Source organism: Chroicocephalus ridibundus, chromosome 8 (assembly GCF_963924245.1).
Source record: "Chroicocephalus ridibundus chromosome 8, bChrRid1.1, whole genome shotgun sequence".
NCBI classification, from domain to species: domain Eukaryota; kingdom Metazoa; phylum Chordata; class Aves; order Charadriiformes; family Laridae; genus Chroicocephalus; species Chroicocephalus ridibundus.
This window is the reverse complement of record NC_086291.1, coordinates 39324338-39349729: the sequence shown is the minus strand read 5'-3', so window position 1 is coordinate 39349729 and position 25392 is coordinate 39324338. Positions and strand designations below refer to the sequence as shown.

Here is a 25392-nt window from a genome sequence, read left to right as displayed (position 1 = left end):
GCAATGAGAACAGAAGCAACTGTAGCAGGGCAAACATATCACCTGTCCAAAACGCTCTGCTATATGACCCCCGCAACCAGGCTGCAGGACATGGATAACTCAGAGAGGAAAGGAGGGCTCTAAAGAGAAAGGCACCAAAAGGGCCTTTGGTCTTCCTGCACCACATTAACAAACTTCTTGAAGCCTCTGAAGTAGTTAACTCAGGGACAGAAGGACGCGGCTCTAAGACTGTAAGCTTATATGGGACTAGCTATAATTGGACTGCCATTAAGTTTTATGTCCCAAAACTCACTCTGTCCCTTGTCCAGCACAGGTGTGTCACCACGCGAGGAACAGTTGCTTCGTGGCACATTGCAGCGGGTCGCACAACCCACCAGAGTGATTCCTGCCAAGACACCATCTGTTCCAGACGACTCTTCAGGATTTACATCTCCCTCCAGAAAGATCTCGCCTGGAGGATAATCACTCTCACTGGCCGCTGAAGGGCAAAGAACAGATTCTCCCATAAATCTAGATGTCACTGCTAATTTAAATGTAGAAGTAGTCCTGAGGTAACCATATGGATGGAAGATGCTGACCCTTGGGGTTCACTACCCTGGGGAGGCACCACAGCATCAGTCAACATCATGGTGAATCCCCTCGTTGTAAGCATCAACATCCAGGCCAGCTACTGAGCCCTCCCAAACCTGGGCAAGGCTCACCCTTGCTCCCAGGAACCATCCTTTATGTGCCAAAGGAACAACTTACTAAACGTTCAACAGTGAGGGATCTCCACGGCAAGGTCCTACAAGAAGGCCAGATCTGAGTTATGGTTTTGAGGGACAATTCCAGAATGCAGCAGGGTCCGAGGGTTAGTTCTGAAGTGTGGACGCTACATTTGTCACTCCTCAGCGGAGTACGTGACCCTGTGCAGATCACAGCCAGTGCCTGGGCCCCACTTACCAGGGATGCTGGAGATGCAGAGCACATGCGCATTGCAGACAGTGAACTGGTCCACCACTGTGCCAGGCTGATTGGCATCAATAATTACAACTTTGCTTGTTGACAGCGTACTAGTGAGAATCCAGACACGGCTGGACGTGGCATCCATTTCATGGAGCTCCTTTGCCTTCAGAAGAGCAAACAAATGGGCAGAATCAGTGCTCCTCTCGGATCAGACTGAGCATATTAGTGCTTGGCAACATTTACACATGCAAACACCATAATGCTGGCCTGAAAGAGCCAAGTCTCTTTCCTAGCTGATGCAAATAAACAAGATGAGCTACGCAAATTTCATTCACGTCGCCACACTAGTGTCTGGAACACTGGCCAAAGAGCCTATCTGGCTCGTTAGGGCAAGAGGAGTTTGGCCATTCATTTATCTTCTGAGATGTCTGACTAACGTATCACTGAACATTTGCTTTAGACAGGATACCATCGAGCTGGGATGCACGCAACCTACCAGCTTAAGCAAGCTGATCTCAGAAGACTACAGGGCAGCAGTGTAAGGCAGCTGTGGAGAAAAACCTCACAAACCAGAAAGGATAAAGCATTGTATTATTATCTGCAAATTACAGCTTGGTTCTTAACAAAAAAGCCACTTCAGACTACTAAAAAACAGCTGGAATAAATTTTCTGAACCAAGCGGACTCATGGACTCTGCTATGTCTTATGTTCTTTTTAACAAAACTTTGCCTGATTTTTTTGTCTTTTAATTTACAGTGATGAGGACTCCATAACCTTCCTAGCAACCTCAGTCAAGCACTAAATTACACTTATTATTAGAATTTTTTTTTTTTCAAAATTCCAAATGTTTCAAATGCAGAAGTTGGAAAATTTTATCTCGGATGATTTATTCAAAATGCCACAATGCTGTCCCACAAGACGATGCCTCAGAAGGACACGTTAGAGCACAGTACAAAGGTATTGAGAGAGGAGGAGTCATGCCGGGGATGGAATGAGAAAAAACACTGGAGGGGGCGGGGGGGGGAAATAAATATCCATTTTCTTTTCTGACCTTTTTCTTTTCAGGAGATGTATGATTACTTTTGTTGTTCTCGCCTTCCAGTTCCCTATCGCAGGTGAGGGGATCACATCCAGGATCCAGTTTCTGCCCATTCCCAGGCTCCTGCTCCAAAGGCCTCCATCCCGTGAGATTGACTCCAGCTGCACACCACAGCTAAGTAACAGAAACAGGAATCTTAAACTAAGAATTCTAGAGGCTCCAGGGTCTCTTTAAATTCAGGCACCTTTGTAGAGAGCTGTGGACACAGGTCAAACACCTAAAATATTTAGTTGGAAACAACACATCTTGTTGATTTCTACTTGATGACACAGTCGGATTTGATGGAGGTAAGAGAAAGGTTCTCTGTAACCTAGTGAAAATCACTGGGTTTTTTTTAACAAATGTCACTAACAGATTTAAAGAACATGAAGATAATAAATCAGGTGCATAACTGAAATCAGGCTTCTAAAATGTCCTCCGTTTTTCTGACTCCGGGGTTCCCGAGTCCTGGTAGCAAAGCAAGCAGGACACGGCAGGTGTTACTAGCTCAGGGTACAAGCAGCATGACTGCTTAACTACAATTGACAGTGACTGCTTGGCTGAGGATACACATCCAGCGCACTCCTCTGCTCAAAAAATCAGTGTCTGATCTTAGAGAGCTACATAGAGAACTAAGACAACAAAAAAATGAAGTAAAAAAATCTGCTGGTTTAGCTCCCTGCATAACAAGTGTGGAGCGGAAGAAGCACACTGCGTATTTTCTGAAATCAAATTTAGTTAACCTCCTACGAGCTATTTCCAGATAGGTTTTTTTTTTAGGAGAATGCTGGGAACAGGACTACAGAAACAAATGCTGGATTTATCCAAATTCACAAAGGAAAGATGCTGAACAGAACACTATTCAAAGATCACGCCAATCTTCTAGAAACAACCAACAGCGTTAAGAATTTTCTTACAACTTAAATATCAGAATGACATCTAAAAATCGGCTCTGAACGAAATTAATAACAAACTGCCTATTTCAAAACAACTAGCTATAGCGCTTAAATGTGCTATGGGAGAGAGATGACCACCTATTCTCAACTGCGATTCTACTCAAAATATTCTAGTATTCATAGACACAGGTTCACAAAAATTTGCTCTAAATAATTTTGGCCCGTGAATCCCAGTCAACAGTGGAATCTGAAAAAAAAAGAGTGATGAAATGCATTTTTACTTTCGCCTGCTTGTTTTCATGAATGTTTATATCGTTTTGTATTATAGCCTAAGGAGTCTTAGCAAAAGGCCTTATAAGCATAAAATGTTGCTGGTATTATATTAAGAGTTCTGTCAAAAAAGCCCAAGATGTAAGACAGAAGCATGGCACCTGGCAACCAGAATCAGCTGAGAATTATGTCCTTACAAAAAAGGGTCCTTTTCCCTACATACACTAGAAATTACCATTCAAAAAAGGACGCAGAAGATAGAATTTGGAATATATAACGTAAAAAAAAATAAATACAGATTGTCGTAAAAATTACACATTTAGTGACCAAAAATCATTGTGTATCATGTCCCCTTTCTGGACTGGAATGGTATGCAGAAACAACGTACCTTCATGGTTGGGTCCTTCTCTACTAGTGGGCGACAATATACAGGCACGGGGACGTTTTTCATGCGAGTGTCTTCCTGACCACCATTGGGACTCAGCTGTGGGGGAAGAGAAGATGAAAAAGACGGTACAAGGCTGTAAACAGCAGGCTATGGTAAGAGAGATGTAACCAATATGGCAGAACCCAACTTACTAGCCTCAGAGATGGCTGCTGCTGAGGCCTCATCTCACATCTTGTAGGAAACTGAGTCCCTACAGGGATGGGAGCAGCCTACCAGAGAGACTACCTCCCTCACCACGATACTGTGCCCCAGGTATGGTCAAGAGACGCTATAAGCTGCACTGCTGGCAGAGAAAAGCTTAACAGATGCACTGTCAGAACACTGGCAATTCCCTTCCATCATGGCCTGAAATTCATCCACTTTCATGCCACGCTGCAAGAGTCCTTCCTTTCAGGTGGTCTTTGACAAGTTAAATGAGTCATAAGCCAACAAATGAGGCTGATGACAATTGATTTTGTGTTACTGCTAGGGAGAAGTGGGAGCAAACTGCACTGCGTTTGGTTTTTATAGTAACAATTGGTAAAGTTCTCAGAGTATAAATGAAATATCTGATGTTCAAGCCCAATTATAATAACAAGGGAAATAAAAACAAGTACTGGGCTCTGGACAAAGAAGTTTAATTACTTTTGGCATAGGCTAGGTTCTTTCAGCACATTCATGCAGAGGAACGCCCCCTCCATTGACTTTGGTGGAGATACAGAAAAAATTAATTTGACCTGTGCGTACAATTATCATGTGCATAAAACAGGCATATGATACCTCAACATGAAATATTTACGGCCTAAGGCTAACGTTACCAGTGGGGAAGTCAGGTCTTTGCTGGTTTCACTGTGAGGGATGATGCCCCCTCAGCCTGTCCGGAGAGTGGTCCCTACCTGCTTGTACTTGGCAGGGAGGCTCCAGCCACAGGCCTGCAACCGCCCATCGTCATTCCGCACGTGCTCCCGGACCTGGCGGTACTGCTCCCGTTTCTGCTCACGACGTGCTGAGGACGTACAGTCACTGAGGAGAGAAGCAACAGCGTTACTTCTCAATCTATGGTTAAAAACAGAAGCTGAAGGTCAAGGGAGTATTGCCCCAGCAGAGGGAGGAAACGCAAAGCAAACCAAATCCATCTTTGAAAATGCAGGAAATTGGAGAGAAAAACTCTGTTAAGAAGCAGACACAGGCATCCCTAATCTCTAACTCCCTGTGACCTGAGCGACATGGCAGGCCAAATCATTGTCATCTCCACTTCAGTGCCCAGAGAGCCCTTCAGAAACAGGGAATCAACCTTCCGTAAAACCTATGAATCTATGAGATTACACCAAGTTTTGCTCAGCTGTTCAAATTTACTGATCTAATGTCTCCATCAGAAGACATTCTGAGTTCTTCCCCTATTCATTATAGTCAACTATTTATCTTTCTGTCCGTTTTAAAGCCTTCTCTGCTGACAAGGAAAATACACACTAACTGCTGATGAAACTGCTGGTTTCAACAGAACAACTCCAGCTTTGCGCTGGCAAAGGTTGAAAGAAAAATTGATCTGTGAGTTCTTAAGATACATTTTAATATAAACAAAGGCTGTTTGAATATCAGTTCCAGCTCTCAATAGGCTTTTAAAGTTCCATTCCAAGGTATAAACAACATCAGCAAAAAAAATCCAATCCAAACCAAAAACCCTTACACACACACACACAATGACATATATACTTAAAACAAAAGCAACCCCCTGCTAAAACAAACCACTTCCCTGCACATGCTTTTTTCCCTGGGGAGAGGATGAGAGAACAGCTTCTGACAGGGGTTAGTCACAACGTTTAATGCACTGCTGAAAAGCACTCAGACACCAAACAATGTCTATGATATTGTAATCAGATAAAAAGAACAGAATAAAGGCAGTGGGTACCTACGAAATGCGAATTTATCCTTCTAAAGATAATCTCTCTTCTCCTGATCTAGCGCCTTTCCAACAAATCCCTCTTATCGCAGAAGTTGTTATACTTTACCATCACATTCTCCAAAGTCCTTCCACAAAAACATACCACATATGAAACTGTACAACCTCGTAACGGCAGAACACACACATTTTGAAGTCAAGTAAAGCACAGAAGAGATTCCTCCCTTCATGTCAGAGCCAGAAACGATAGGGAGAAGAATCTTGAGTAAAGGCTCTTTTTTAGCACGTTTAAGATTAAAACCAAGCATTGTAACCTAAACGTGCGGCTGAGAGAACTTAACTTTTCACCTAAACTCCTTGTCAACAGGGCTGGGCAAGACAGTCCATCCCGCTGTCCCAAGGCTGCCATCACATTCTACCACAAAAGCCCTACTTCATTCTACTGTGCAGTCTGCAAATACGAGTACAGGACTAGGGTTAAGGCCAACTCAAGCCTACAGTGATCCCTGCTGAGATGAACCACCACGGCCCAGAAAGCCACAGCAGCGATATGTTTGGGAGGACAAAGTTTGCTGAGCCCATCCACGTGGTAACCGATGAGTGAAAGATCAGGGAGACAAACCACAAGAGACAGAAACACATCAACACCGCAGAGACTTTTTTTAAAGCAGAAAACAGCTTATTTTAAGAAAAGCTGCTATTTGGAAGAGCTGCAGGGGGACCTGTCTTGGCACACAGCATGCAACTCACTCTTCAGGGAAGAACTCCAGGGTGCGGCTGCCAGAGGAGATCTGGCACATGGTGTGACTGCGACGCTGGCTGAATCCGGCTGTTGTTGGAGACTTGTAGTGGATGTTCACAGATGGGTAGGTCCTCTTTGCTGGTGGGGGACTTGAGGAAGAGCTAAACAGGCGGCTGAAGCTAGGGACGGAAAAAAGGCCAACGAATATGAGAAAAGGTGCCTGGGGAGACAACCCACCATAGACTGACAACAGGGGAAGCAAGAGGTACGCAATCAGGGGCTGTAAGCCCTTCATGAAATGTGCCCTACTTCAAACATAGACCTAAGTCCTCTCAGATTGACTGACATAAGGTGTTTTTAGCCTCCAGAGACAGATACCTTCTGAAAACAGCCCTTTATTAAAACTGATTGTGAGTGTACGTATGCTTCCAGCCAAGGGTACTTGTGATCTTTCTCAGCTTGTAAAACAAAACCAATGAGGATGTTCAGATCTGATTTTAATTTCACTAGGGACAAAGGAAGCCCTTGAAGGCAAAAGGGTTCAGCTAACAACACTTTCAGTTGATGTTTCATTAATGTCAGAGCCTATTAAGTTGCTGCCTGAAGTAGAAATGGCAATGCTTCCCCTTTTCTTAATCTTATGCAAACCACCAAAGAACTTACAACTGCCAAATGGTGGATTTCTTCTTCTCCTGGACAGACGGGTGCTCACGGGAAGCTCTAAGGACACACACAGCAGAAGCAAGTTAATTTCAGCAGTTTCTGCCAACCAGCAGAATCCAGCAGTTTCTTCCCACCCAGGAATCCATATCAAAATTCAGAATTCATTCTAACGTTTCAAAACAGAACAGAGGAAGTGACAAGCACTGGTCTTCAACGTAAGCACACCCAACCACTTTATGTTTCAACGTGGACATGAAGGGCAAGTAAGTGTGTTCAATTTGAAGTGTTATCAACCCCGCAACATTATCGTTGCCACAGCACTAGCCTGGTAACTACAAAGCCCAGCATTATATTCACTTCAACCAAAGCCTTTAGATTTCATTAGTTAGAACCCTCTTCCCTACAGCTTCTCCTAGCTTAATTAGCACACAAGAAACAAGCGAGACAGACAACTGCCCAGTGTCTCCAAGTAATGATGGCAACTCAACATTTGCAGCCCAGGTTCAGAAATAACAGAGAAAGAATTAGGTATTAGGAGAGAAGCATCTACAGTTTGGAAAATCTTCAGCACTTCTCAACCCATATCTTAGTAGGGGTTCCATGGACCACAAGGTCAAACATAGCCAGGTTGTCCTAAACAGGAACGTTCACCAGCACCTAGTCTCACCTGATCATTTCTGTCCACCTGACAGCCTCCTGGAGCTCCATCAACCTCTCTTTGTATTGATTGCGCTCCATCAGAACCCGGGCCATTTCCACGCGGGTGAAGCGGCGGCGCTGAGCTATGGGAATGTTGTCCTGCAGGGGGGAGGAGCACTGCTTCAGCCAAGAGATGGAAGGGGACTGATGTTAGTACAGGGCAAGTCAGGAGACGGAAAGACATGTTTGTTAGTTCTGCTCCTGTTCTGTTTGATTACCCCGATTTCCACGTATGAGGTGCTAATTCTAGGCAAGTGAGCGCCAAACTATGGCCCACGGACCTCTGCGGTGTTCTGCAAACCCATGGAGATTACAATTAGAATCACCACCACATTGAAAACCCCACCCGGGGACTGTTGTCAGCAAGGTGCTTTGATAGTCTGCACAAAATTATGAGAGTTAACAGTGGTCCGTTGGCCCAGAAGTTTGGAAACCAAAGTTTTAGTTCATTAGCAAACCCAGTCACAAGCAGCAGGGAGCACCACATAATGCCATCTGTCCCCTCAAGAGGACTAGGAAGCAGGCATTCTGAGTAGACGCTCGTAAAGGTGTAGGGCACGAGAAACTAAAGAAAGACCTTTTCCTCTTTGGTGACACAACTTGGCCTTCCAATGAAGGCACATGCATCTTTGGGTTAGAAGGCAACAGGAATGAGATTCTGTTTGTCTCTTTTGAGGAGTGGAAAATGAGAACAACATGGCTAAGTTGGGGAAAATATCTGCCCAAAAAGAAATTGCAAGAATTTTGGGAATCCACCGCTAGGAAGTGGCACCAGGTTGTGCCTAGACTGTGGCAATTCTCAAGCTCATTCTGGCTGGTGAGTACTGCTGAGAGCTGGAATAGCACAAATTAACAGAGTCCCTCTCCAGCCTCCCTGGACTTGGAATACACCTTTATGACCAGTCAAAAGAAGAAGTGTATAAATGAAAAGGAATTTTACGAACTTTTTCTTTTTTTAATTTAAAAAAACAGACTTCCGGTCAGTTCAACCTAAAAGAATCTAGCCCCCCTCAGCATTTCACAAGCACAACTTGAAAATTTTCCTATCTACCTAAATTCTCAACAGACCAAGTCCACCCCAGTTAAGTCAAGAGAATTAGGCCAGAACTGAAGCCGCTCCAATACCTTTTACAAAGTAAGAACACAGTAATATTGAAAAGATACGTATCTAATTCCCTGTCCTAGCAGAGTGACATTTACAAGGAAAATCTCTGTTACTGCTTTGCCTTTTTTTTTTTTTTTTTTTACTACAGTTTGAAGAGCTGTCGCAGAAGAACAGTACCCTGTAACAGGCAGTACTGGCTGATGTAAAAGAAATAATGAGAAAAACAATGCCACAAGATTGAGATTACAGCACTAATAAAAGGCAGTTACTGCTGCAAAGCTGTCTGTATAACCCGGATTTCACTGCCCAATGTCCTCACAGCTTAGAGCTTCACTGCCAAAGTGGAGACAAGCTCTTCTAGGGACGGCTGACCATCACAAGGTGCTAGACGCCACATTAGCAGTTGGACTTGATGATCTTAAAGGTGTCTTCCAGCCAAAATGATTCTATGATTCTACAAGACCACAGGAGAAACCACGCTGCGCACTAGACTGTAATTCAAAATTAGGACGAACTAGATAAAAAGGGAAGGTGCTGGGCAGGGCACTGCTCTAGCACTGTTCTGCAGAAACGACATCATGCACGGTGTTGCCACTGCTCCTCTTTGCCAAACTATGGCTTCAAAGTCTTATGAAGAGGTAATTTCATGGCATCTGTCCATTAGCAATGCTCATCAGCCACAACCAGCTTTGCCGTCATTGTTAATGAAGGCAGATTAATCTGCATCTCAGGACTCATATACATATATGAGGTGATACAGAGTAAGTATATAAACCCCCTTTCCCCACAGGCATTTTAGTAATGTAATATACCAATTCTGTACAGAGATAGCTGCTTACATCCTCCACCTCCTCTTTGGGTTCTCGTCGAGCAACAATCGCTTCAGATTTCACTCTAGGAAACAGGAAGAAAAGCATCAAACCAGGAAGTGATGGCCCTGAGGTCTTTTGGGAGGAGAACTGTCTACGGTAAGGTCTGGCTGCATGCGTCACAAGGCAACGTTTTCAAACGGCAAGCTCAGTGTTCAGAGTATGAGATGCTTCTCTGATATTTTTCCCTCTCTCTTGCAGCATGTTACTCTCCACAGCTTCACTGACATCACCCCATTTCTTTGGGATATTTGATGTAAGCACCAAAATATGGACGACTGGAACAGCCCAGCCAATTTCTATTTCAGAGCCATAATCTATGTTCAAATGTTTGATGAGATCTTAACCATGGGAAAACCGAGCCATTATCAGCAATGAAAATGCTGGCTTAAGTTCTTCTGGGCTGCTTCCGTTTTTAACGCAGTGAAAAAAGGAAGGATAGCTCGCCATAACGGTAAAGAAGAGAACACCAAATCTGTGTCAATAACATACCTGAAGTATTTAACTGAGTGCTTTTAATTTCTTTAAACTCCATACCAAGGTGCAGCCATGCAGTACGATTTGAATTACATGCACTTTTATCAACAACAAAGACACTGTGGAAAACAAAATGCTGTCTCCATCTCTTAAAAAGGCACACTTGCCAGTTGAAAGTCCATGTCCCCGCTGCACAATATATTCAATATATTAGGGATATTATAGATATTATGAGAGATTCCAAAGGCATTTAAAACAATCAGACCTATTTCCACTGCTTGTGAGACTACTTTCATTTCAGACTTTTTGAACAATGAGGGGACCAGTCTGCGTTATTGTTGCTGCTTCTGTGCTCAGATTACAAGAGGCAACCTTCCAGATTCCAGCTGCAAAATAAACACTGTCCTCTGAATCGAGATACCACAGTGCAATGTGCAGCTGGTCAAAATGTAATTATATTGCTTTGAGCCCCATGAGGCATCTTTAGTTTTATGGACGTGAAATCATCGCAGGCTTTGCTAGGCATTCAGGCTTCGATTTCTCTAGTTTGAGCAGAAAATAAGAAGTGGAATCTCTCCAAATGCTACTTACAGAGAACTTTAAAATCTTTTCTGCCTCTTCTTCTCATTCTTAACATGAACTATGAAACAATTAACAATACTGGCATTTAAATACTGTTTGTGGGAACGTGTATTAGCTCTTCCATTAAATGAATGCGCATTCATTCCTCTCAGGGCTGTCTTGGCTGCTGGAAGGATCAAGTTTGTGACAGTTTATTTCAAAAATATTGTGTTTGAAATTCCTTCCCCCCACCCCCCACCCCCTTTTTTTTTTTTCAAATTGCAAATTGGAACTCTGAACGCTTCACTCCAGGGAGCCTGGATTTGCTGCTACAGAATCCTGGTCCTGGGGAGGAAAGTTCTGTGCGTTTTCTAAGGCTCAATAATCCACGTCAATCCAATAAAACCAACATAACACTAGAAATATCTCTGCCAGCTACCATCGTCCTTGCAGTGCTCTGGTAAGGTACCTTTGAATTCCAGTGCTAACCTCCACGAGGGAAACAGAGTAAAACTAGCAGAGGAGGTGGGTTTATCACTCATGTCCTCCTAGCTCCCTGGGGCAAGGTGTGAACCACTCACCTTTTCAGCTCCTCCTCCAGCTCCTTGACTCTGGTCTCCATTTTGGCTTTGGCCTGCTTTGTTGCTTCAAGCTCTCCCTTCAGCACTTCTTGCTCTCCAGAAAGCTGGTCCACCTTGGCAATCAAATCATTCTTCACAACGTTCAAAGCATTTCTTAAAGGTGTGAAAGGGACAATAAGCAAAAATGCCCAAAACCAGCAGCTGTTCTTAAGAGAGACCTGAAACTAAAGTCACAGGCACTACAAGGAGAGTTGAAATGAGTGTACTTAAACAATTCCGTCTAGCTATAACTTATGGAAAAATAGATTTTGGCAAGGAGCTGCACAAGAACACTGAAGTCACCATAACTGGTCAGGATGAGGTTTGTCCAGTACCGTATTCCGACTGACAGACCAACATCTTGAGAAGATGACAGAACGCTGCAGAAAGCAGGCGCAGGGTAACCTGTCACCTGCACAAGGTTCAAATCTATTTTTACCAGAATAAAGATCTGAAACACCTTTCGGAATTGCTGTTATCTGTAATGGTGGATAATTGTGGATGATGGTGACAGAAATAAGCATTTCCAATCAGCTCCGAAACATCTTAAAATCTTTAAAATCAGCAGCTTCCCATCATAGTAAATTCTCCAACTCTCCCCTGGACGCACTTTCCCGTCCTCTTCCCGGCTGCTTTAGTACCTGGTTTGCCAGCCTTTCTCAAAAAGTAAGTCCGTTACGTTGTCTGCTTCTCCTTTATCAACTATGAAAACTCTCCTCAACAGTAAGAAAATTTTCTTTCCAAACAGCAAAAGTTCTAAATAAAAACTTATAAACAGCAATATCCTCACAGAGGCTCAGACCCCCATCTAGTTTCCCACTGAAGTTAACTGATTGCCATTATTTCAGCTGGGATGAGACCCTACCAGCACATGCCCAGAGACTTCACCCAAGCACCTGCAGAAAGGAAAGAGTTACGATAGCCACTCCGAAGAGCAATTCCTCTTCTACAATTGAAGGAAGAACAAATATTCAAGAGAACCTGTTAGATAAATGAGCAAGCCCCTGTGAGGCAGGAGTTCTGGCCAAGACCTACTTCAAGATGACATCTCATTTATAAATAGGCAGGCAGTTCAGAGAACACAACAGTGCCTTACTTGGTCTCCAGTAGCTGCGAGTTCTCCAACAGTAGATTCCCCACTTCTTTGCCCATTCCTGAAAAGAAAGGCCAAGCAGTTTTCACCTGGTCTCCTAGAAATACGAAGCTTGTGTGGCACTGCCTGACTCATGCTTGAGGAAGAGAAATCACTTTCATTAGGCTTCCCTAGGCTTCTGTGTCCTGCTGTGGAGGGTGGAGTACCTCTTGCTGAAAGACCATGCAGCACAACGAAAGACACCCACGTGTCCTTCTGTAAAGAGCCCAAATGTAGGGGTATTGGGGTAACTTCTTACCCCAAATGGGGTAACTTCTTACCCCAACTTTCACAGACTCCCTTGAGAGGGACGGAGAGGACAGCTTCACTAGCACCAGTTAGAGGAAGTCAAGTCAGTAACTCCCGGTTCAGCCATGAGCTACTACAACCGTTTTTTTATCATCGCTCATACAGAAAGAGGGTAGAAGTTCATGGGTTTTTCACAAAGGACAGCAGAACACTGTCCAAATTGCTGGCCAGATCTGCACATCAGTGATTTTCTTTCTTTCTTAGTATAAGCATTTCTGTTTCTCGGTACAGATTTGGGATCATGGTTGTGACCAGCTTCATGAACATGAAAGGCTTTCCATTACCAGCCTTCCACCAGAGCAATTTTAACAGGACTTTAGATTGTCCATTGCTCCATCTACCTTTAACAGTTTTCTCATAGATATTTAAAATCTGAAGTCTCAGTCCCATCACTTAAGACCCACACTCAAGAAAACATCTACGTTGAACACACTGCACTTGCACTCGGGCATCAACGTATGATGACTGCAATATGCAGATTAGGTTGCAAGCACTTTGAAAAATATGGTGCTAAGAGTGAAACTTGAATTCAGTACTTCATAAAACCAAACAAAAAGGCATTTAGGGACCAAAAAAGCACGTCTGGATTGTTTATGGCTGCCGTGGACTTGCTGGCTCCCAGGGTCAGCTTCTATCTTACAGTGCTGAACAGAGGCCGCCTGAGAACTAAAGGCAAAGAGACCTCTTCCTGTCAGGGGACGGTGCTTAGGGTTGCAGCTCATTTCTCACCACAGGTCCCAGAGCATGAAGAAGTCTCACAACCATCAGTGTTTGTGCTGAAGTGCTCCTTGTCCTGCCCTCTGAACTACCTCTTCCTTTACAGCAAAGACATCAACAGTTTTCATGATCCGTTATTTGCCGATTAATATTTGCAATAAAATAAAAACAACACAGACTTAAAGTAAATGGAAGTTAGGGAAACATGGTAGCATTCAAGAAGTGAGAACACATCACAACACTCCAACATACAGATCCTCTTCCCACAGTTAAATGGGATGAATTTATGATGGCAAAAGCAAATTCCCAGCAAGAATGAGTAAGAAGCAGCGTTTTCAAATAACTTTTGAAAAATCAGTACACAGATAATTAATCACTTTGATGTTTCAGGCAATGTGTTCTTTTGATGCTGTGTCAAAGAATATTGCAAATAGTAAAAAGGTGGGAGACGCTAACTGCAGTGTAACTGAAGCGCATTTTTGGTTTGGTAAGGTGAATGCCTTTTTTTGTGGCATGCCATATGTTGATCAGAAGACCAAGAAGTTATCTCTTTATTAAATGATTTTCTTGTTCCTTGTTACTGAGACTTTAAAATGGCACAAAGACATTACAGGTGCTGAGGGACACCAAGGGAAAGAGTTCAACCCTCCTAGTTTTTGGGACTAAATCTTCTTCCTTCCCATTCCCGAGTCATCTATCCCTCTCTGCAGCCATTTTAGGGAGAGAAAGGAACGCTGGTGAAGAGGGTGAGCTATCATGCCAGAGCTAAAAGCCATACAGCATCCCAGCCATCAAGTATCCTCACCTTATTTGTGTGCGACACAGCCACAGCTCAATGCTTTAACCAGCGAGAGGTCTGAAGGCCTAGTCTTGCAATAATGAAACGTATGAAGCCATTCCACAGCCATAGAATGGGCACTACGAGATAATCTTATGCAGGCTGTAACGGAAAAGCCCTGCTCACGGGGAAAAAAAAGGGCCGTGGAGTGACTAAAAGGAGATCTCTTCACCTCTGTGGCATGGAGCAAAAGGAAAAGAGGTCTGGACAGAGCCCATCCTATACTGTCCACCTCCCACAGCCAGGCAAATAGTGTGAAGCATCAAAGTGGATAATCAACTACGAGGAACAATGAGAATCCCCAAACCACCACTACTGACCAGCTGCGTCCTGCTTCTTGGAGAGGTGATATCACCATCAAAAAAAACCCAAACAAACCAAGGTTATGCAAGACAGATGGAGGGATGTTGAGGGAATGGAAGAAATTTAGAAAAAAATGCACATTAAAAAAAAAAAGAAAGAAAGAAAAAAAAAAAGAAAAAAGGCCTTCGCCTTACCAAAGAAATCATCCCGTACTATGAGAGCCATCCCATACGAGAAAGGGAACAGAAAGAGATGGGGACAAAGGGGAAGAAAGGAAGAGAAAAAAAAGCAGCCATTAAGTACCAGTCTGTAAATAGCAAACAGAGAAGCTCATCAGCATGTGTACATCCGTGTGCAGTGCCAGTGTGTGTGATGCCCAGCAGTAACTACTCTACACCTTGCTCTGCTGCAGCCTGGCCGAACTGGGATTTACACCTGAGACGTCAGGACGAGCTCATCTGTTTCTTTCATCTTCAACATCTCCCCTGGACTACACATCTTTGGGTTCCCCATCCCCACAACAAAAGTAGTTCAACAGACATTATGAGCAGGGTGAGGGAAGGACAGGGGCAGGAGGAAAAACAAAAGGGGGGGGTGGATATCAAAGCTCCCATCTGGCCTTTTTGAACAGGCCTAAATCCACCTCCACACTGCGACAAACTCCCAGCTCAACTTCAGTGGGAGATTTTCTGAGAAAGGACCAAGAAAAAGCGGCTTACAGTAAAAACAGTTTGAACTAAAAGAAAGGATGATGCCATCCCTTTCTTTTGTAGCCTCACATAGCCAACACCAAGAGGTGCCGAGCAAAGGAACATGACACACACAGCATTACGCTGTCATGTCTGTGTGAGTCACCAGCCTTTACTACAGGGAAAACTTCATCCAGTTTGCACTGAAATCAAGAGGGATCCCCTTGACTTCATCTGAAATCACATCAGGGATCCCATTTTATGGAAAGGTGCAAACCTTCTGATGACAGAACGTGACCCTAAGGCAGTGAACCTCCTTCCCCAAAACAAAACACAAAGCTATTACTTAAACTCCTGCCAGGAAGGCATAGCTTCCATGAAAGACAGAGGCTTTGCCACTCTAATCCATCAAGAAAGCGTCTTTAATGTCACTGCAGGCATTCCAGAAGAGGGCCTGTATGCATCAACTAACCCACAGCAGCACATGGAGGGATTCCTAACAGCGTGGATCGCCAGGAGGAGAGCGGGAACCTAACGGAGTCCCGTGCCCACCTGCGCTCTGCTCCAAGCACAGCACCCGTTCTGACAGGAAAAAAAAAAAGCACTTTGAGCCCCAAGACCTCGAGTGACAGGCCAGTGTAACACAGTGGAGCAAACCTGCAGAAAGCCACACAAGAAAAGCTTCTTGAAACGCAGCAGGTGCGTGAGCACAGAGCGGGGATGTCCTGCTGCCCAGGGACCCACTGGTGCAAGGCAACCAAGCGAGGCGGAGGTGGGAGAAGTCTGCAAAGCCAACCGTGTTTGGACACGAGCAGGGGAGTATCACACGTGTATACCACGTCACTCGACCTCAACAAGGAAAAAAGAAACAAGAAAGGAAACTGAGCAGAGGAGATACACACCTGAGAACTCCCCTATGGGCCATGTCCAGCGAAGCACAGAGAGACAAGGGAAAAAAGGAAGTGAAAAAAGGATCAATCAGTGACTGAAACCAACAAAATAAAAATTTTGTTCAAAAAAAATTAACAATGATTCAGCCATTTCAATGTCAAAAGGCATGAAATAGTAAGGACAGGACCTGCCATGACTGTAGATGGCATGACTCTACATACAGGACATAAAAAAAAAAAAAAAAAATAGAAAATCAAGGGAAGGTAACCCGTGGTACAACTGCAACCACAACATGCTGCAGCTACCCCCAGTTTTCCAGACATGAATCTCAGGCAATTGCATCTTCCTGGACTGGATAAAACTTTATTTTCTCTTTATGCAGTCATGTACGACTAAATGCAGAACAGCTAGTTCCCACTACCTTCTCATTTTCCCTCCCCTTGTGATTTTAGCACCTAGATCTTCTGACAGTAAACGTGCTCTTCAATGATACTTCAGCTTGTAAAGGACAACTAATTGCATTTGAAAACTTTTTTTTTCTTTTTTACAATGCAGTGCTGGGAATCAGTTTGATAATCGCATTTCAACTTCTGTACAAAAATATATACGTAAACTTACCGCTAATACGGCTGAATTTCTGTCTTCACCATAAACCCCCTGTTATTTGAAGGGAGGTTTTAATCTCCAAAACACAGTTGTGGATCCTAAAACTGAAATGAAGGAACCTGCCCAAAGCACACAACTAAACTGCCAGTGCTCCTCCACATCCAGAAACTGCTGGGACAGGGAAGAGCAGGAAGGGGGAGATGGGAGAAGGGGGAGCCTACCCAGGATCCAGAGGTAAGGACCTGCAATTAACAAGGGAATACGCAGGAAAACAGCCACCTAGTGTTCCTAAGGCTGCAGTGAGAAAAAAGGGAATTTGGTCTACAATTACCACTAGTAAATAATTGTTCTTATTCCACGCTTTTCTCCAAAATACTTCCTACATAAATGCGCGTATGTAAAGCGGTATTGGAGGCGGGGGGGGAAACCCACATATTTTATTTATTATTTTATATTCAAAAATTGCAATGAAGATTGTGCCGAGAGATGTTGGCCGCCTTGCAGATATCCAGAAGGGATGAGTGAGATCCTCCATTCAAGAAACAGACTTGCCTGCCAGCTGCTCCTCAAGGGTAAATTCTGTAAGATCCTTCTATTTTAAAATCCTCTTTAGTGAGAGTTCTCTTTCTTCAAGAAACTGAGCCCAAAAGGAGAGAGTATTCTTTGAAGACTGATTGCCAAGTTTTGAGAGAGACTGGAGGATGTATTCAAATTTCACTTAGGTGGGGTAAACCTCATTAATTCTTTTGATTTACAGAGAGAAGTAAGCTCCAAATACGACCCAGAAAGAGAGAGCACTCATTCGGCTTGTGGATCTTGTTTCCTTCACCACATCCATAAAGCTCTTCCTCTGTGGCTCTTCAGACTCAAAGGTACAGCACAAAGAGAGAATGATTTATCTAACAAAAAAGGCAAAACTTTGAACACTGTTGACAGATGTGTCAGTACTAAGATCTAGCCTTTTGCTTCCACCTTTACCAGACTTTATTAGTGCTTCCTAATGCCCAATGCCAACAAAAAGAGAAAAAGTACACATCTCACTTCTTGGCCAGAGACATGACCCCTAAGATCTAGCTCTGCCTTCCTCCCTATGTCCAGTCCTGGCAACATGTTTGTTCATTTTAAAGAGCACTTTTATATGGACAGAGCCAGTAGCCAGAACTCAACAAAAGGATTAATAAGATTAACATTTCTCACAGGAAATTCGTAGAACTACCTGATCTCATCACAGCCTATCTCCCAGACTTGAAAAGGAACCAGGAGAAAGAAGCCTTCCTATTCTGCTAGCCTGCCATGGGATCACCTGCAAGAGTTTTGCTGCTCTGCTCAAATCAGAAAATTGTCCCACAACAGAAATCTGCTCTTCATAAGCCACACCTACACAGGCACTGTTCAACGAAGTCTCTGTAAGTTTTTATCCCAAGTGGTAACTGCCAAATAACAGATGTCTCACAACCCAAAATCAATCACTGGTCTTCAGGCAGCCTTATTACTGGAAGAGGTGAAGCACCTTTGACTTTAACTGAAACTGTGGTGATCAACCTTGCACGGTTTGGGCAACTAAAGTCTTTGGCCCTTTGAAAACAACAGTCTCCATTTCTCACTGATCATTGTGTCAGACTACAGGGTAATCCAGAGGGGAGGTGGATTCCCAGAAGGCACGCTTCCAGAAGTGGGCAACAGGTTGTCCAAAGCAGTTCATGCACCAAGCAAATACTTTTCCTGAATAGCAACTTTTAGAAGATGACAATCCCTGATGCCCCAGCCACTGTGGGGAGAGAAGGAAAGCAGCAGTTGGCACAGCGATTAGTAGAAGATAGTCATATACACTCTCCTAGATAAGGAAGCACCTGAGGACCAAGATAAAATAGATGGGCAAGATTGTCAGTGTTTTTAATGCTTTGATTCTGCTAGGAAGAGCGTTCCCAATAACATATGGGGGCTGGCTAACCAGAATTCATTCCAGAGCAGGTAGATGAAGCTTTAACTGTCACATGTAGTTCCTACGGTCATCTTCACTTTTAAGCAGGAGTCACAGCCCTTCTTGCAGTGACTGCTAACGTCCAAGTGATTCTCAAACCTGGAAATCTTGCTTTTCCTTCTGAATTCTTAATTTTGTAAGTATCCGCACGTCATCTCCAATTGCAGGCAGAGAAAGGCTGTGCTTTCCTCTAGATTCTTTTGTAGATTTTTTTTTTCTTCCAGCAATCTTGAGTTGGAGGTGAAACAATAGATGTTTTAATACTTCAGGCAGCGGTCATCAATCCATGCACTAGAGCTGTCTTGCATGTTGCAGGGCTAGCACCATGCTTCTAAAAAAAAAAAAACAAACAACGAAACCCAAACCAACCTATCCATATCAAAAAAGTGTTGCAAGTGTTCTGATGATAGTCTGGATCTTGTTCTTACATTCCAGCCACACTATTGACTGTAACAGTAATAATTTCACAGATTTTTGTGTTTGATAAAGCAAGAATTATTGCATTAACCTTTCCAGTCTTCAGTCTACATCTTCATGGTTAGTCTTCGGTGAATACGTAAAACCTATCCCCTCTGCAGAAGCATACTGTTTTAGAGGGTCCTGATACAAGACTCATATTCAAAGGCGATACTAGTATCTTCCTAATTTAATTTCGGCAAAGGTAAGCTGCTGCAAATCTTTGTGATGTGATTCAGCTCGTTGCTTTCTGGACATAGATACAGAACCAGATTTACGAGATTATCCATGAGCAGCTCTTACATCAGTAATAACCAGAAAGGAAGCATACACTTTCAGATCTTGTTAGTAAACGCATCAAAGGCATATGGTTGGGAGTCCTCATGTCTCCTAAGGCTCCTTAAAACAAGCAGGAAAATGGAAAGTGAGCTACACAGTCACCAACTTTGTCAGCTGCCCGTGTTGTCTGAGTATTCAAAGACCACTCATATCGTCCTGATTTAGGAAAACGTGGGGTTTCACCACGTGGGTCTTAAGTGGTCAGTGGGTCTTAAGAACACACTTAAATTCTGTCATGAATTAAGGTATAGATACTCAAAAGTCCAACACTAAAAAGTATGGAAAGGGCTCAGACTGCTACCTGAGGCAAAGCTGCTTCTCTGCCTGCTTCAAAGTCCTAGTCAGGAACATGGAGTATAACCAGACTTCAGGTACTACAGTCTCCTTCAAAATCAGCCTACAAGGTGAATTACTACCTCTCTTAGACTGACTATAAAAGGGTAGAAACTGCAATGCAGACCATAATATTTCCATGTAATTTAAACTTCAAAAACGTAACAAAATGAGTTACTTTCTTGCAAATTTCAAACAAACCCTTTATTCCGAGTGAAATTGCTAGTGTGTAAAACTACTGGGGGGGGGAAATTTGGGGAAGGAAGCAGAAGGAGCAAGTTTTGTCTTTGGACAGTTTGTGTGGGAGAATCCTATAAAAAAGTAACTTACACACATAAAGACAACCCAAATAAAAGTTACCCAACAGTTTAAGTTATTTTCTAAGTAAGCACTGCTGTACTGCAGGTACCTATTTCAGTCACATAATGTCTCAATTTCCATGCTATTTTTTAAAAGCCAAACATCCAAGTTCTGAAAAAAAAAAAGAGAATTTAAATGCTTCGAGAAGCTTAATACAGTTGTCATTGTACCAGAGAAAATAGAATGGTTCTAAACAAGTTTTTACCTAGCAGATCTGCTCCTTCATCAACATCTCCGATAACTTCGGACCCTGCTGTGGAAAGTTCATGATACAGAGAGTCTGTGTTGATGCCGAACGCTTTGTTCACAATCCCCTGTGTTGGGCTGTTGTTGGGGGAAAAACCAAAAAGGACTTTTGTTACTCGGCAACATTTAAGCTAGAACATTTCCCTCCGAAATACTGAGCATCCCAGCCCATTATGATCAAAACCCTGAGAGCACATTCCACCTGTTCACCATAGGCTGGTTCAGGGAATATACTGAATAAAGAAAAAAGCATGTTTTATTGCCCATACCAAGGATAAGCACCTATCATGCCCAGCCTCAAAGCTCGCCCAGCTCACTTCCTTTTAAATCATAATAGTCAATGACTATTCAATATTTGATAGAAAAAATTCAACTCGCAGAAGCTCTCAGCTCTGACTTCTCAGACTCTGCAAAGATTCCCACGCTCCTATGAATTTAGATAGCAACCTTAAATAGCAGTAAGAGCAGATAAGGACTCAAATGTTGAAAACAGCAATGGTCTTTTTTCTTCGGCAATTAAATTAGCCTGAAGTGTTAGTTTCTTCTTTGGGTGAGTCTATGCACTGGAATGTTTCTTCACATGTCAGCGAAATGTATTTCATTAAAGGTAAATCGAAGTTAATGTTTTTGAATCCTATAATACAGGAGCACATCTCCACCTCTTAGTGTCTTTGGTACCATCAAGAATCTTCTTGCATGTCTTGACAGTCTCACGGCGCACACAGAAAGCAGCTGTTACAGGAGGTGAGGGTGAGGGAACCTCTGGGGTTGTCACTGATGACTCTTTTAAGTGCCCTGCCTTGTATGAGGGGAATCAGCCATCGTGATGAGACACTCTGCAATTTTTCCAGCGGTCTAACGGAAAGGCCAGTACCACTGGAGATGATCTCAAGTTGTGTGGCTTCATTCTTAGATAAATCATGTCTTGGTGACAAAGCCTGGAGGTTACAAATGGAGTGCGGCAGCTGCCTCTGATATTGCAAAGTTACAACACATTGCAGAAAAAAAGAAAATAGTGGCTTTTTTCAATTACAGAAAAATTACAGCTACTCAGACATCATCTGAGAGCACTGCGGAGTTACAAATGAGTGCTGTGACCGCACCAGAATTAATCAGTTTGCGCATCCTAATGGACAGCACAAGTGACAAGATGCAACCAGCACTCAGTGTCTGACCTGAAGACCTAGTTCAGCTTGAACCTACCTCTTCAGCACTCAACTTTCAGAAGCTGCATATCTCAAAAGCGTTCTGCTTTTCAAGCAGCAAGCACGCTGTTCAGCTGCCCCAGAGTTGGCATCTGTCTCCTGTAGGTTTTAGTCTCACCATCTGGATCAGAGATCACTGCCTGATGAGCTCCCAGTGCAGCAATCCTCTCCCTTCCCTCTGTTGCCTTGGGTTTGACCAATTTTTGATCTGATCTCATCTGTTTGCAATGTGGCGATAGGACAAGGGGCAATGGTTTTAAACTAGAGCAGGGCAGGTTTAGATGAGACATTAGGAAGAAGTTCTTTACAATGAGGGTGGTGAGCCCCTGGCCCAGGTTGCCCAGAGAGGTGGTGGAGGCCCCATCCCTGGAGACATTCAAGGCCAGGCTGGATGAGGCTCTGAGCAACCTGATCTAGTTGATGATGTCCCTGCTCACTGCAGGGGGGTTGGACTAGATGGTCTTTAGAGGTCCCTTCCAACCCAACGTGTTCTATGATTCTATGATTCATTAGTCTCTTTCGTTTTCCCCACACAGAGCTGGCTTGGCTACCTAGATTCCTCCTCCATCTCACCCTAAAAATTGCCCATGCATCGTACGTATTTTCAGGGGAGCTTAACGGTATGTGGTTTCACACTTGAGAAGTTGCTGCTCATACACTTCTCGATAGGCGTTCAACAGAGGGAATCTACTCCAGATTTGGACTGCAAGGAAACCTTGCCTTAACTTTGTCACGGTATTATCTATCTTCAACATATCTTTAAGAGCAAGGCGGTTATTTTTGCTAGCGTAGTGCCAAATTACCCACTGGACGAGGGCAAAAATTAATGAATCCTGTAAAATTAACCACCAGAACTCATTAAAAATGAATCAAGGTACCTAGACTAATAATTCTGACTAATACATGCCTCACAGAAATCTGGTGCCAAAATTAATAGACTTTAGGGAGCCTCCTACTACTACTCCTAGTAGTACAAAACTAGTCATGGATAGGAACCAGAGCCACGGAGTAGTTTAGTGAAAGTCTCCTAATCCAGAGAATGCTGTCAAGGTCCTGAGTACACTGATGGGTCAAAATTGCTCTGGGCAGCCTCAGCTGGGTCCAAGGGCTCCCTGTCGCCTCAGGTCTGGGCCTTCAGTCCTTCTCTGAGCTACACTGTACCTGTTCTTTCAGCCCTGTCTCCTGATGCTCATGGGAAGCACCAGGACCTCATTCATGCCCTTGCCTTGTCTGGGGCTGCTGATGGAGCTCATTGTCAGTGCTCTGCCCTCTCTGCTCTGAACCTGTTGGACTGGGATCACTGGGGTTACTCCTGCTTGTCCTCCCTCATGGAGCAGCCCTGCTCTGGCTCTTCGAACACTTGAAAAAAATGTAAACGGCAAAAAGCTTGAGGTTTTAAAACAGAATTCAGAAATGATCTCATTATTATGCATCTTTTCCCTCTTCCCAATAGCTTAAGCCCATGTCCCCTTTGTCTGAAACCTTCTGTTGGTCCATTTCTCCATCCTCCCTGCTCCAGCAAGGCAAATGCGCCCAGTTCTGGGTCAGCTGGACAGATTCTTCTGCAGATTACTAGCAGGCGTTTGCCTTCTCCAGAGAACTCAAAGAAAGTCAGGACCCCTCATACGCGCAGTAGGCAGAATATATGGGCTTTCTCAAACAGCTGCATCTTGAACTCGGTGTGAGCCACAGCATCTATTCCTCACTGCACATAAAACCAAGCCAAAGCGCACACAGTGAAAAGTCACAATCAATACCTGTTACCAGTGCGTTCCAGGCGGGGGTCTTGACACATATCCAGCTCTGGAGTAGAGTCTATGATGTCCTGAACATCAGACCACTCATCGCTGCTGCCCATTCCTAGGGAAGACAATACATATGATCTACAGGATCAGGACTTTCACAGCATGGTGTTTCATTCAAGGGGCTTTTGCAGCTTTGAATATTGAGGTTTCAAAACTTCATGGTGTCATGTTCAAAGTCTTAAAATAGGAATAGAAAGTGGCTGATCATCTAGATCCCAGTGCTGGGATGGTGCTCTCACATTTCCAAAGCACAAAGACGATAAGCATCTCCTCTCTCCTCACCATACCAGGGTTACCAAGGCCATTGGCCTGAATCCTCATTAAAATGTGATAATCAGAAATACTTCATCCATGAAAATAAACTCCACACTTTTTATCTGTCAGTAAAAACTTTTCAATGCAGCTTTAGCTGAGATCGAAGACAGCACAGTAATTTTCTGTATAGCTTCAAAGACATTACTCTAGTTACAAACTGACACTATTTAGTTTTAATAGAAATATTTTTTCAATACCAATTCTCAAGTCTACAACTGGTTTAGACACCCGTTACAGTGAAATTTCACTTAAAAACCGGTAGATGAAATCTACTCTGGTTTCCGTATAATCTACAGCCTAAAGGCAGTATTTAAAGAATAAGGAGATTTCCTCCTTTTGTCAAGTCACATTTATTGGACACCAAACTATTCAAAAGCTCAGACTTGCACCTATTCTAAACAAACAATAGGAACACAGTGTCTGTTCTTACAAGAAATTCTTGGAGGATTAAAGACCTAATTTGTAAACCACATTAGTCCCTCAAAGGTGTCAGATGTGAAATTTTTGACCTTTCCAAACGGCCTCAGTGCCAAATATACAAAGCCCATGACAACTTGAGTGTTGATTTTGTTCTTTTAGGCTGGCATTGTGCACCAGCTGGCAACAAATGCCATGTTTGAAGACAAAGCACGATGTGTATCTGTTGCCAAAGCAGGCACCCATACTCCAGTGGTTCTCAAGCTCACAGAAACAGAGGCTTCCTTTTCTTTATTTTTCCAAGCTGGAAACCTTTTCTCCAAATAACCTTTGAATATCTTTTTCAGTAGTTCAGCTCTAAGGCATTTGCATCCCTGACAGACATTTTAATTACAGATGCATAAAATACATAATTAAAATTCAAGTATCTGTGTTTCTCCTCAGCACGGAGATCTGATTTTGCATTACACGTGAGAAATAGCTGAAAGGCTGAATATGCAGAGCACGTAGGGAACATACAACTATCTGCCTTCAGCAGATTCCACAAGACGATGATTTCACCAAGAAAAAAGCAGCTTTCACATGCACGGTGACTTCAGAGTGGCACACATATAGAAGAGGGCAGACTTTGACCCAAGAAATCTATTGATGGCAAACGAGCTTGTAAAGAAGCTACTGTAAAAATCAGGAGAAGTATTTATAGGGCATCTGAACTACCGATACGCGCGTTAATTTCTCTGATACCACTGCTTATACTGACTTGCCTTGGCCAGCATCACTAAACCGATCACAATTTAACAGTTGGCTATGCAGAAGCCACGTGCTTTTATGGAGAACTACACTAGTTTCTGACAGATTGACATCTGGGACCCCCGCATCTGCCAATATAAATACAGAATGGGACTCAAGTCACGACAATTCTCATTCAAATGCTACAACAGAAGATGTTACATATTGATTTATAGCCTTAATTTGTTAGGAACCAGCTGTGAATGTTAGCAGAGGAACTTCCTCTGTATTACTTAGGAAAAAGATGATCATCTGGTTCCGACGCTAACCTTGGAGATCTACGCTCATTCCTGTGCTCCCGCACAGATTTTCCTTGTGATCTTCAGCTTGTTTCACAGTTCTTTTGTATATAAGTTCAGGACATGTAAAACAGACGACTTCTCATTTCTGAAGGCTGCTGCAAGTCTAA

General features: G+C 43.4%; 1 protein-coding gene across 31 annotated transcripts in view; it reads right to left on the bottom strand.

Annotated features, from left to right (window-relative positions):
* Window positions 1-25392, bottom strand: part of MAPK8IP3 (mitogen-activated protein kinase 8 interacting protein 3) — a 75971-nt gene that overhangs the window by 12367 nt on the left and 38212 nt on the right. For 10 of the 31 annotated variants that reach the window (XM_063343529.1, XM_063343541.1, XM_063343550.1 and 7 more), the window contains 15 exons: window positions 23415-23517; window positions 20412-20530; window positions 16143-16154; window positions 14746-14763; window positions 12349-12406; window positions 11214-11366; window positions 9538-9619; window positions 7589-7740; window positions 6922-6978; window positions 6267-6437; window positions 4513-4639; window positions 3578-3673; window positions 1997-2158; window positions 943-1108; window positions 293-478 (listed from right to left, as the gene is read on the bottom strand). In XM_063343529.1, coding sequence (XP_063199599.1) covers window positions 293-478; window positions 943-1108; window positions 1997-2158; window positions 3578-3673; window positions 4513-4639; window positions 6267-6437; window positions 6922-6978; window positions 7589-7740; window positions 9538-9619; window positions 11214-11366; window positions 12349-12406; window positions 14746-14763; window positions 16143-16154; window positions 20412-20530; window positions 23415-23517 — 1662 coding nt within the window. The remainder of the gene's footprint in view (window positions 1-292; window positions 479-942; window positions 1109-1996; window positions 2159-3577; window positions 3674-4512; window positions 4640-6266; window positions 6438-6921; window positions 6979-7588; window positions 7741-9537; window positions 9620-11213; window positions 11367-12348; window positions 12407-14745; window positions 14764-16142; window positions 16155-20411; window positions 20531-23414; window positions 23518-25392) is intronic. The other 21 variants (XM_063343535.1, XM_063343552.1, XM_063343542.1 and 18 more) reach the window with 12 other exon arrangements.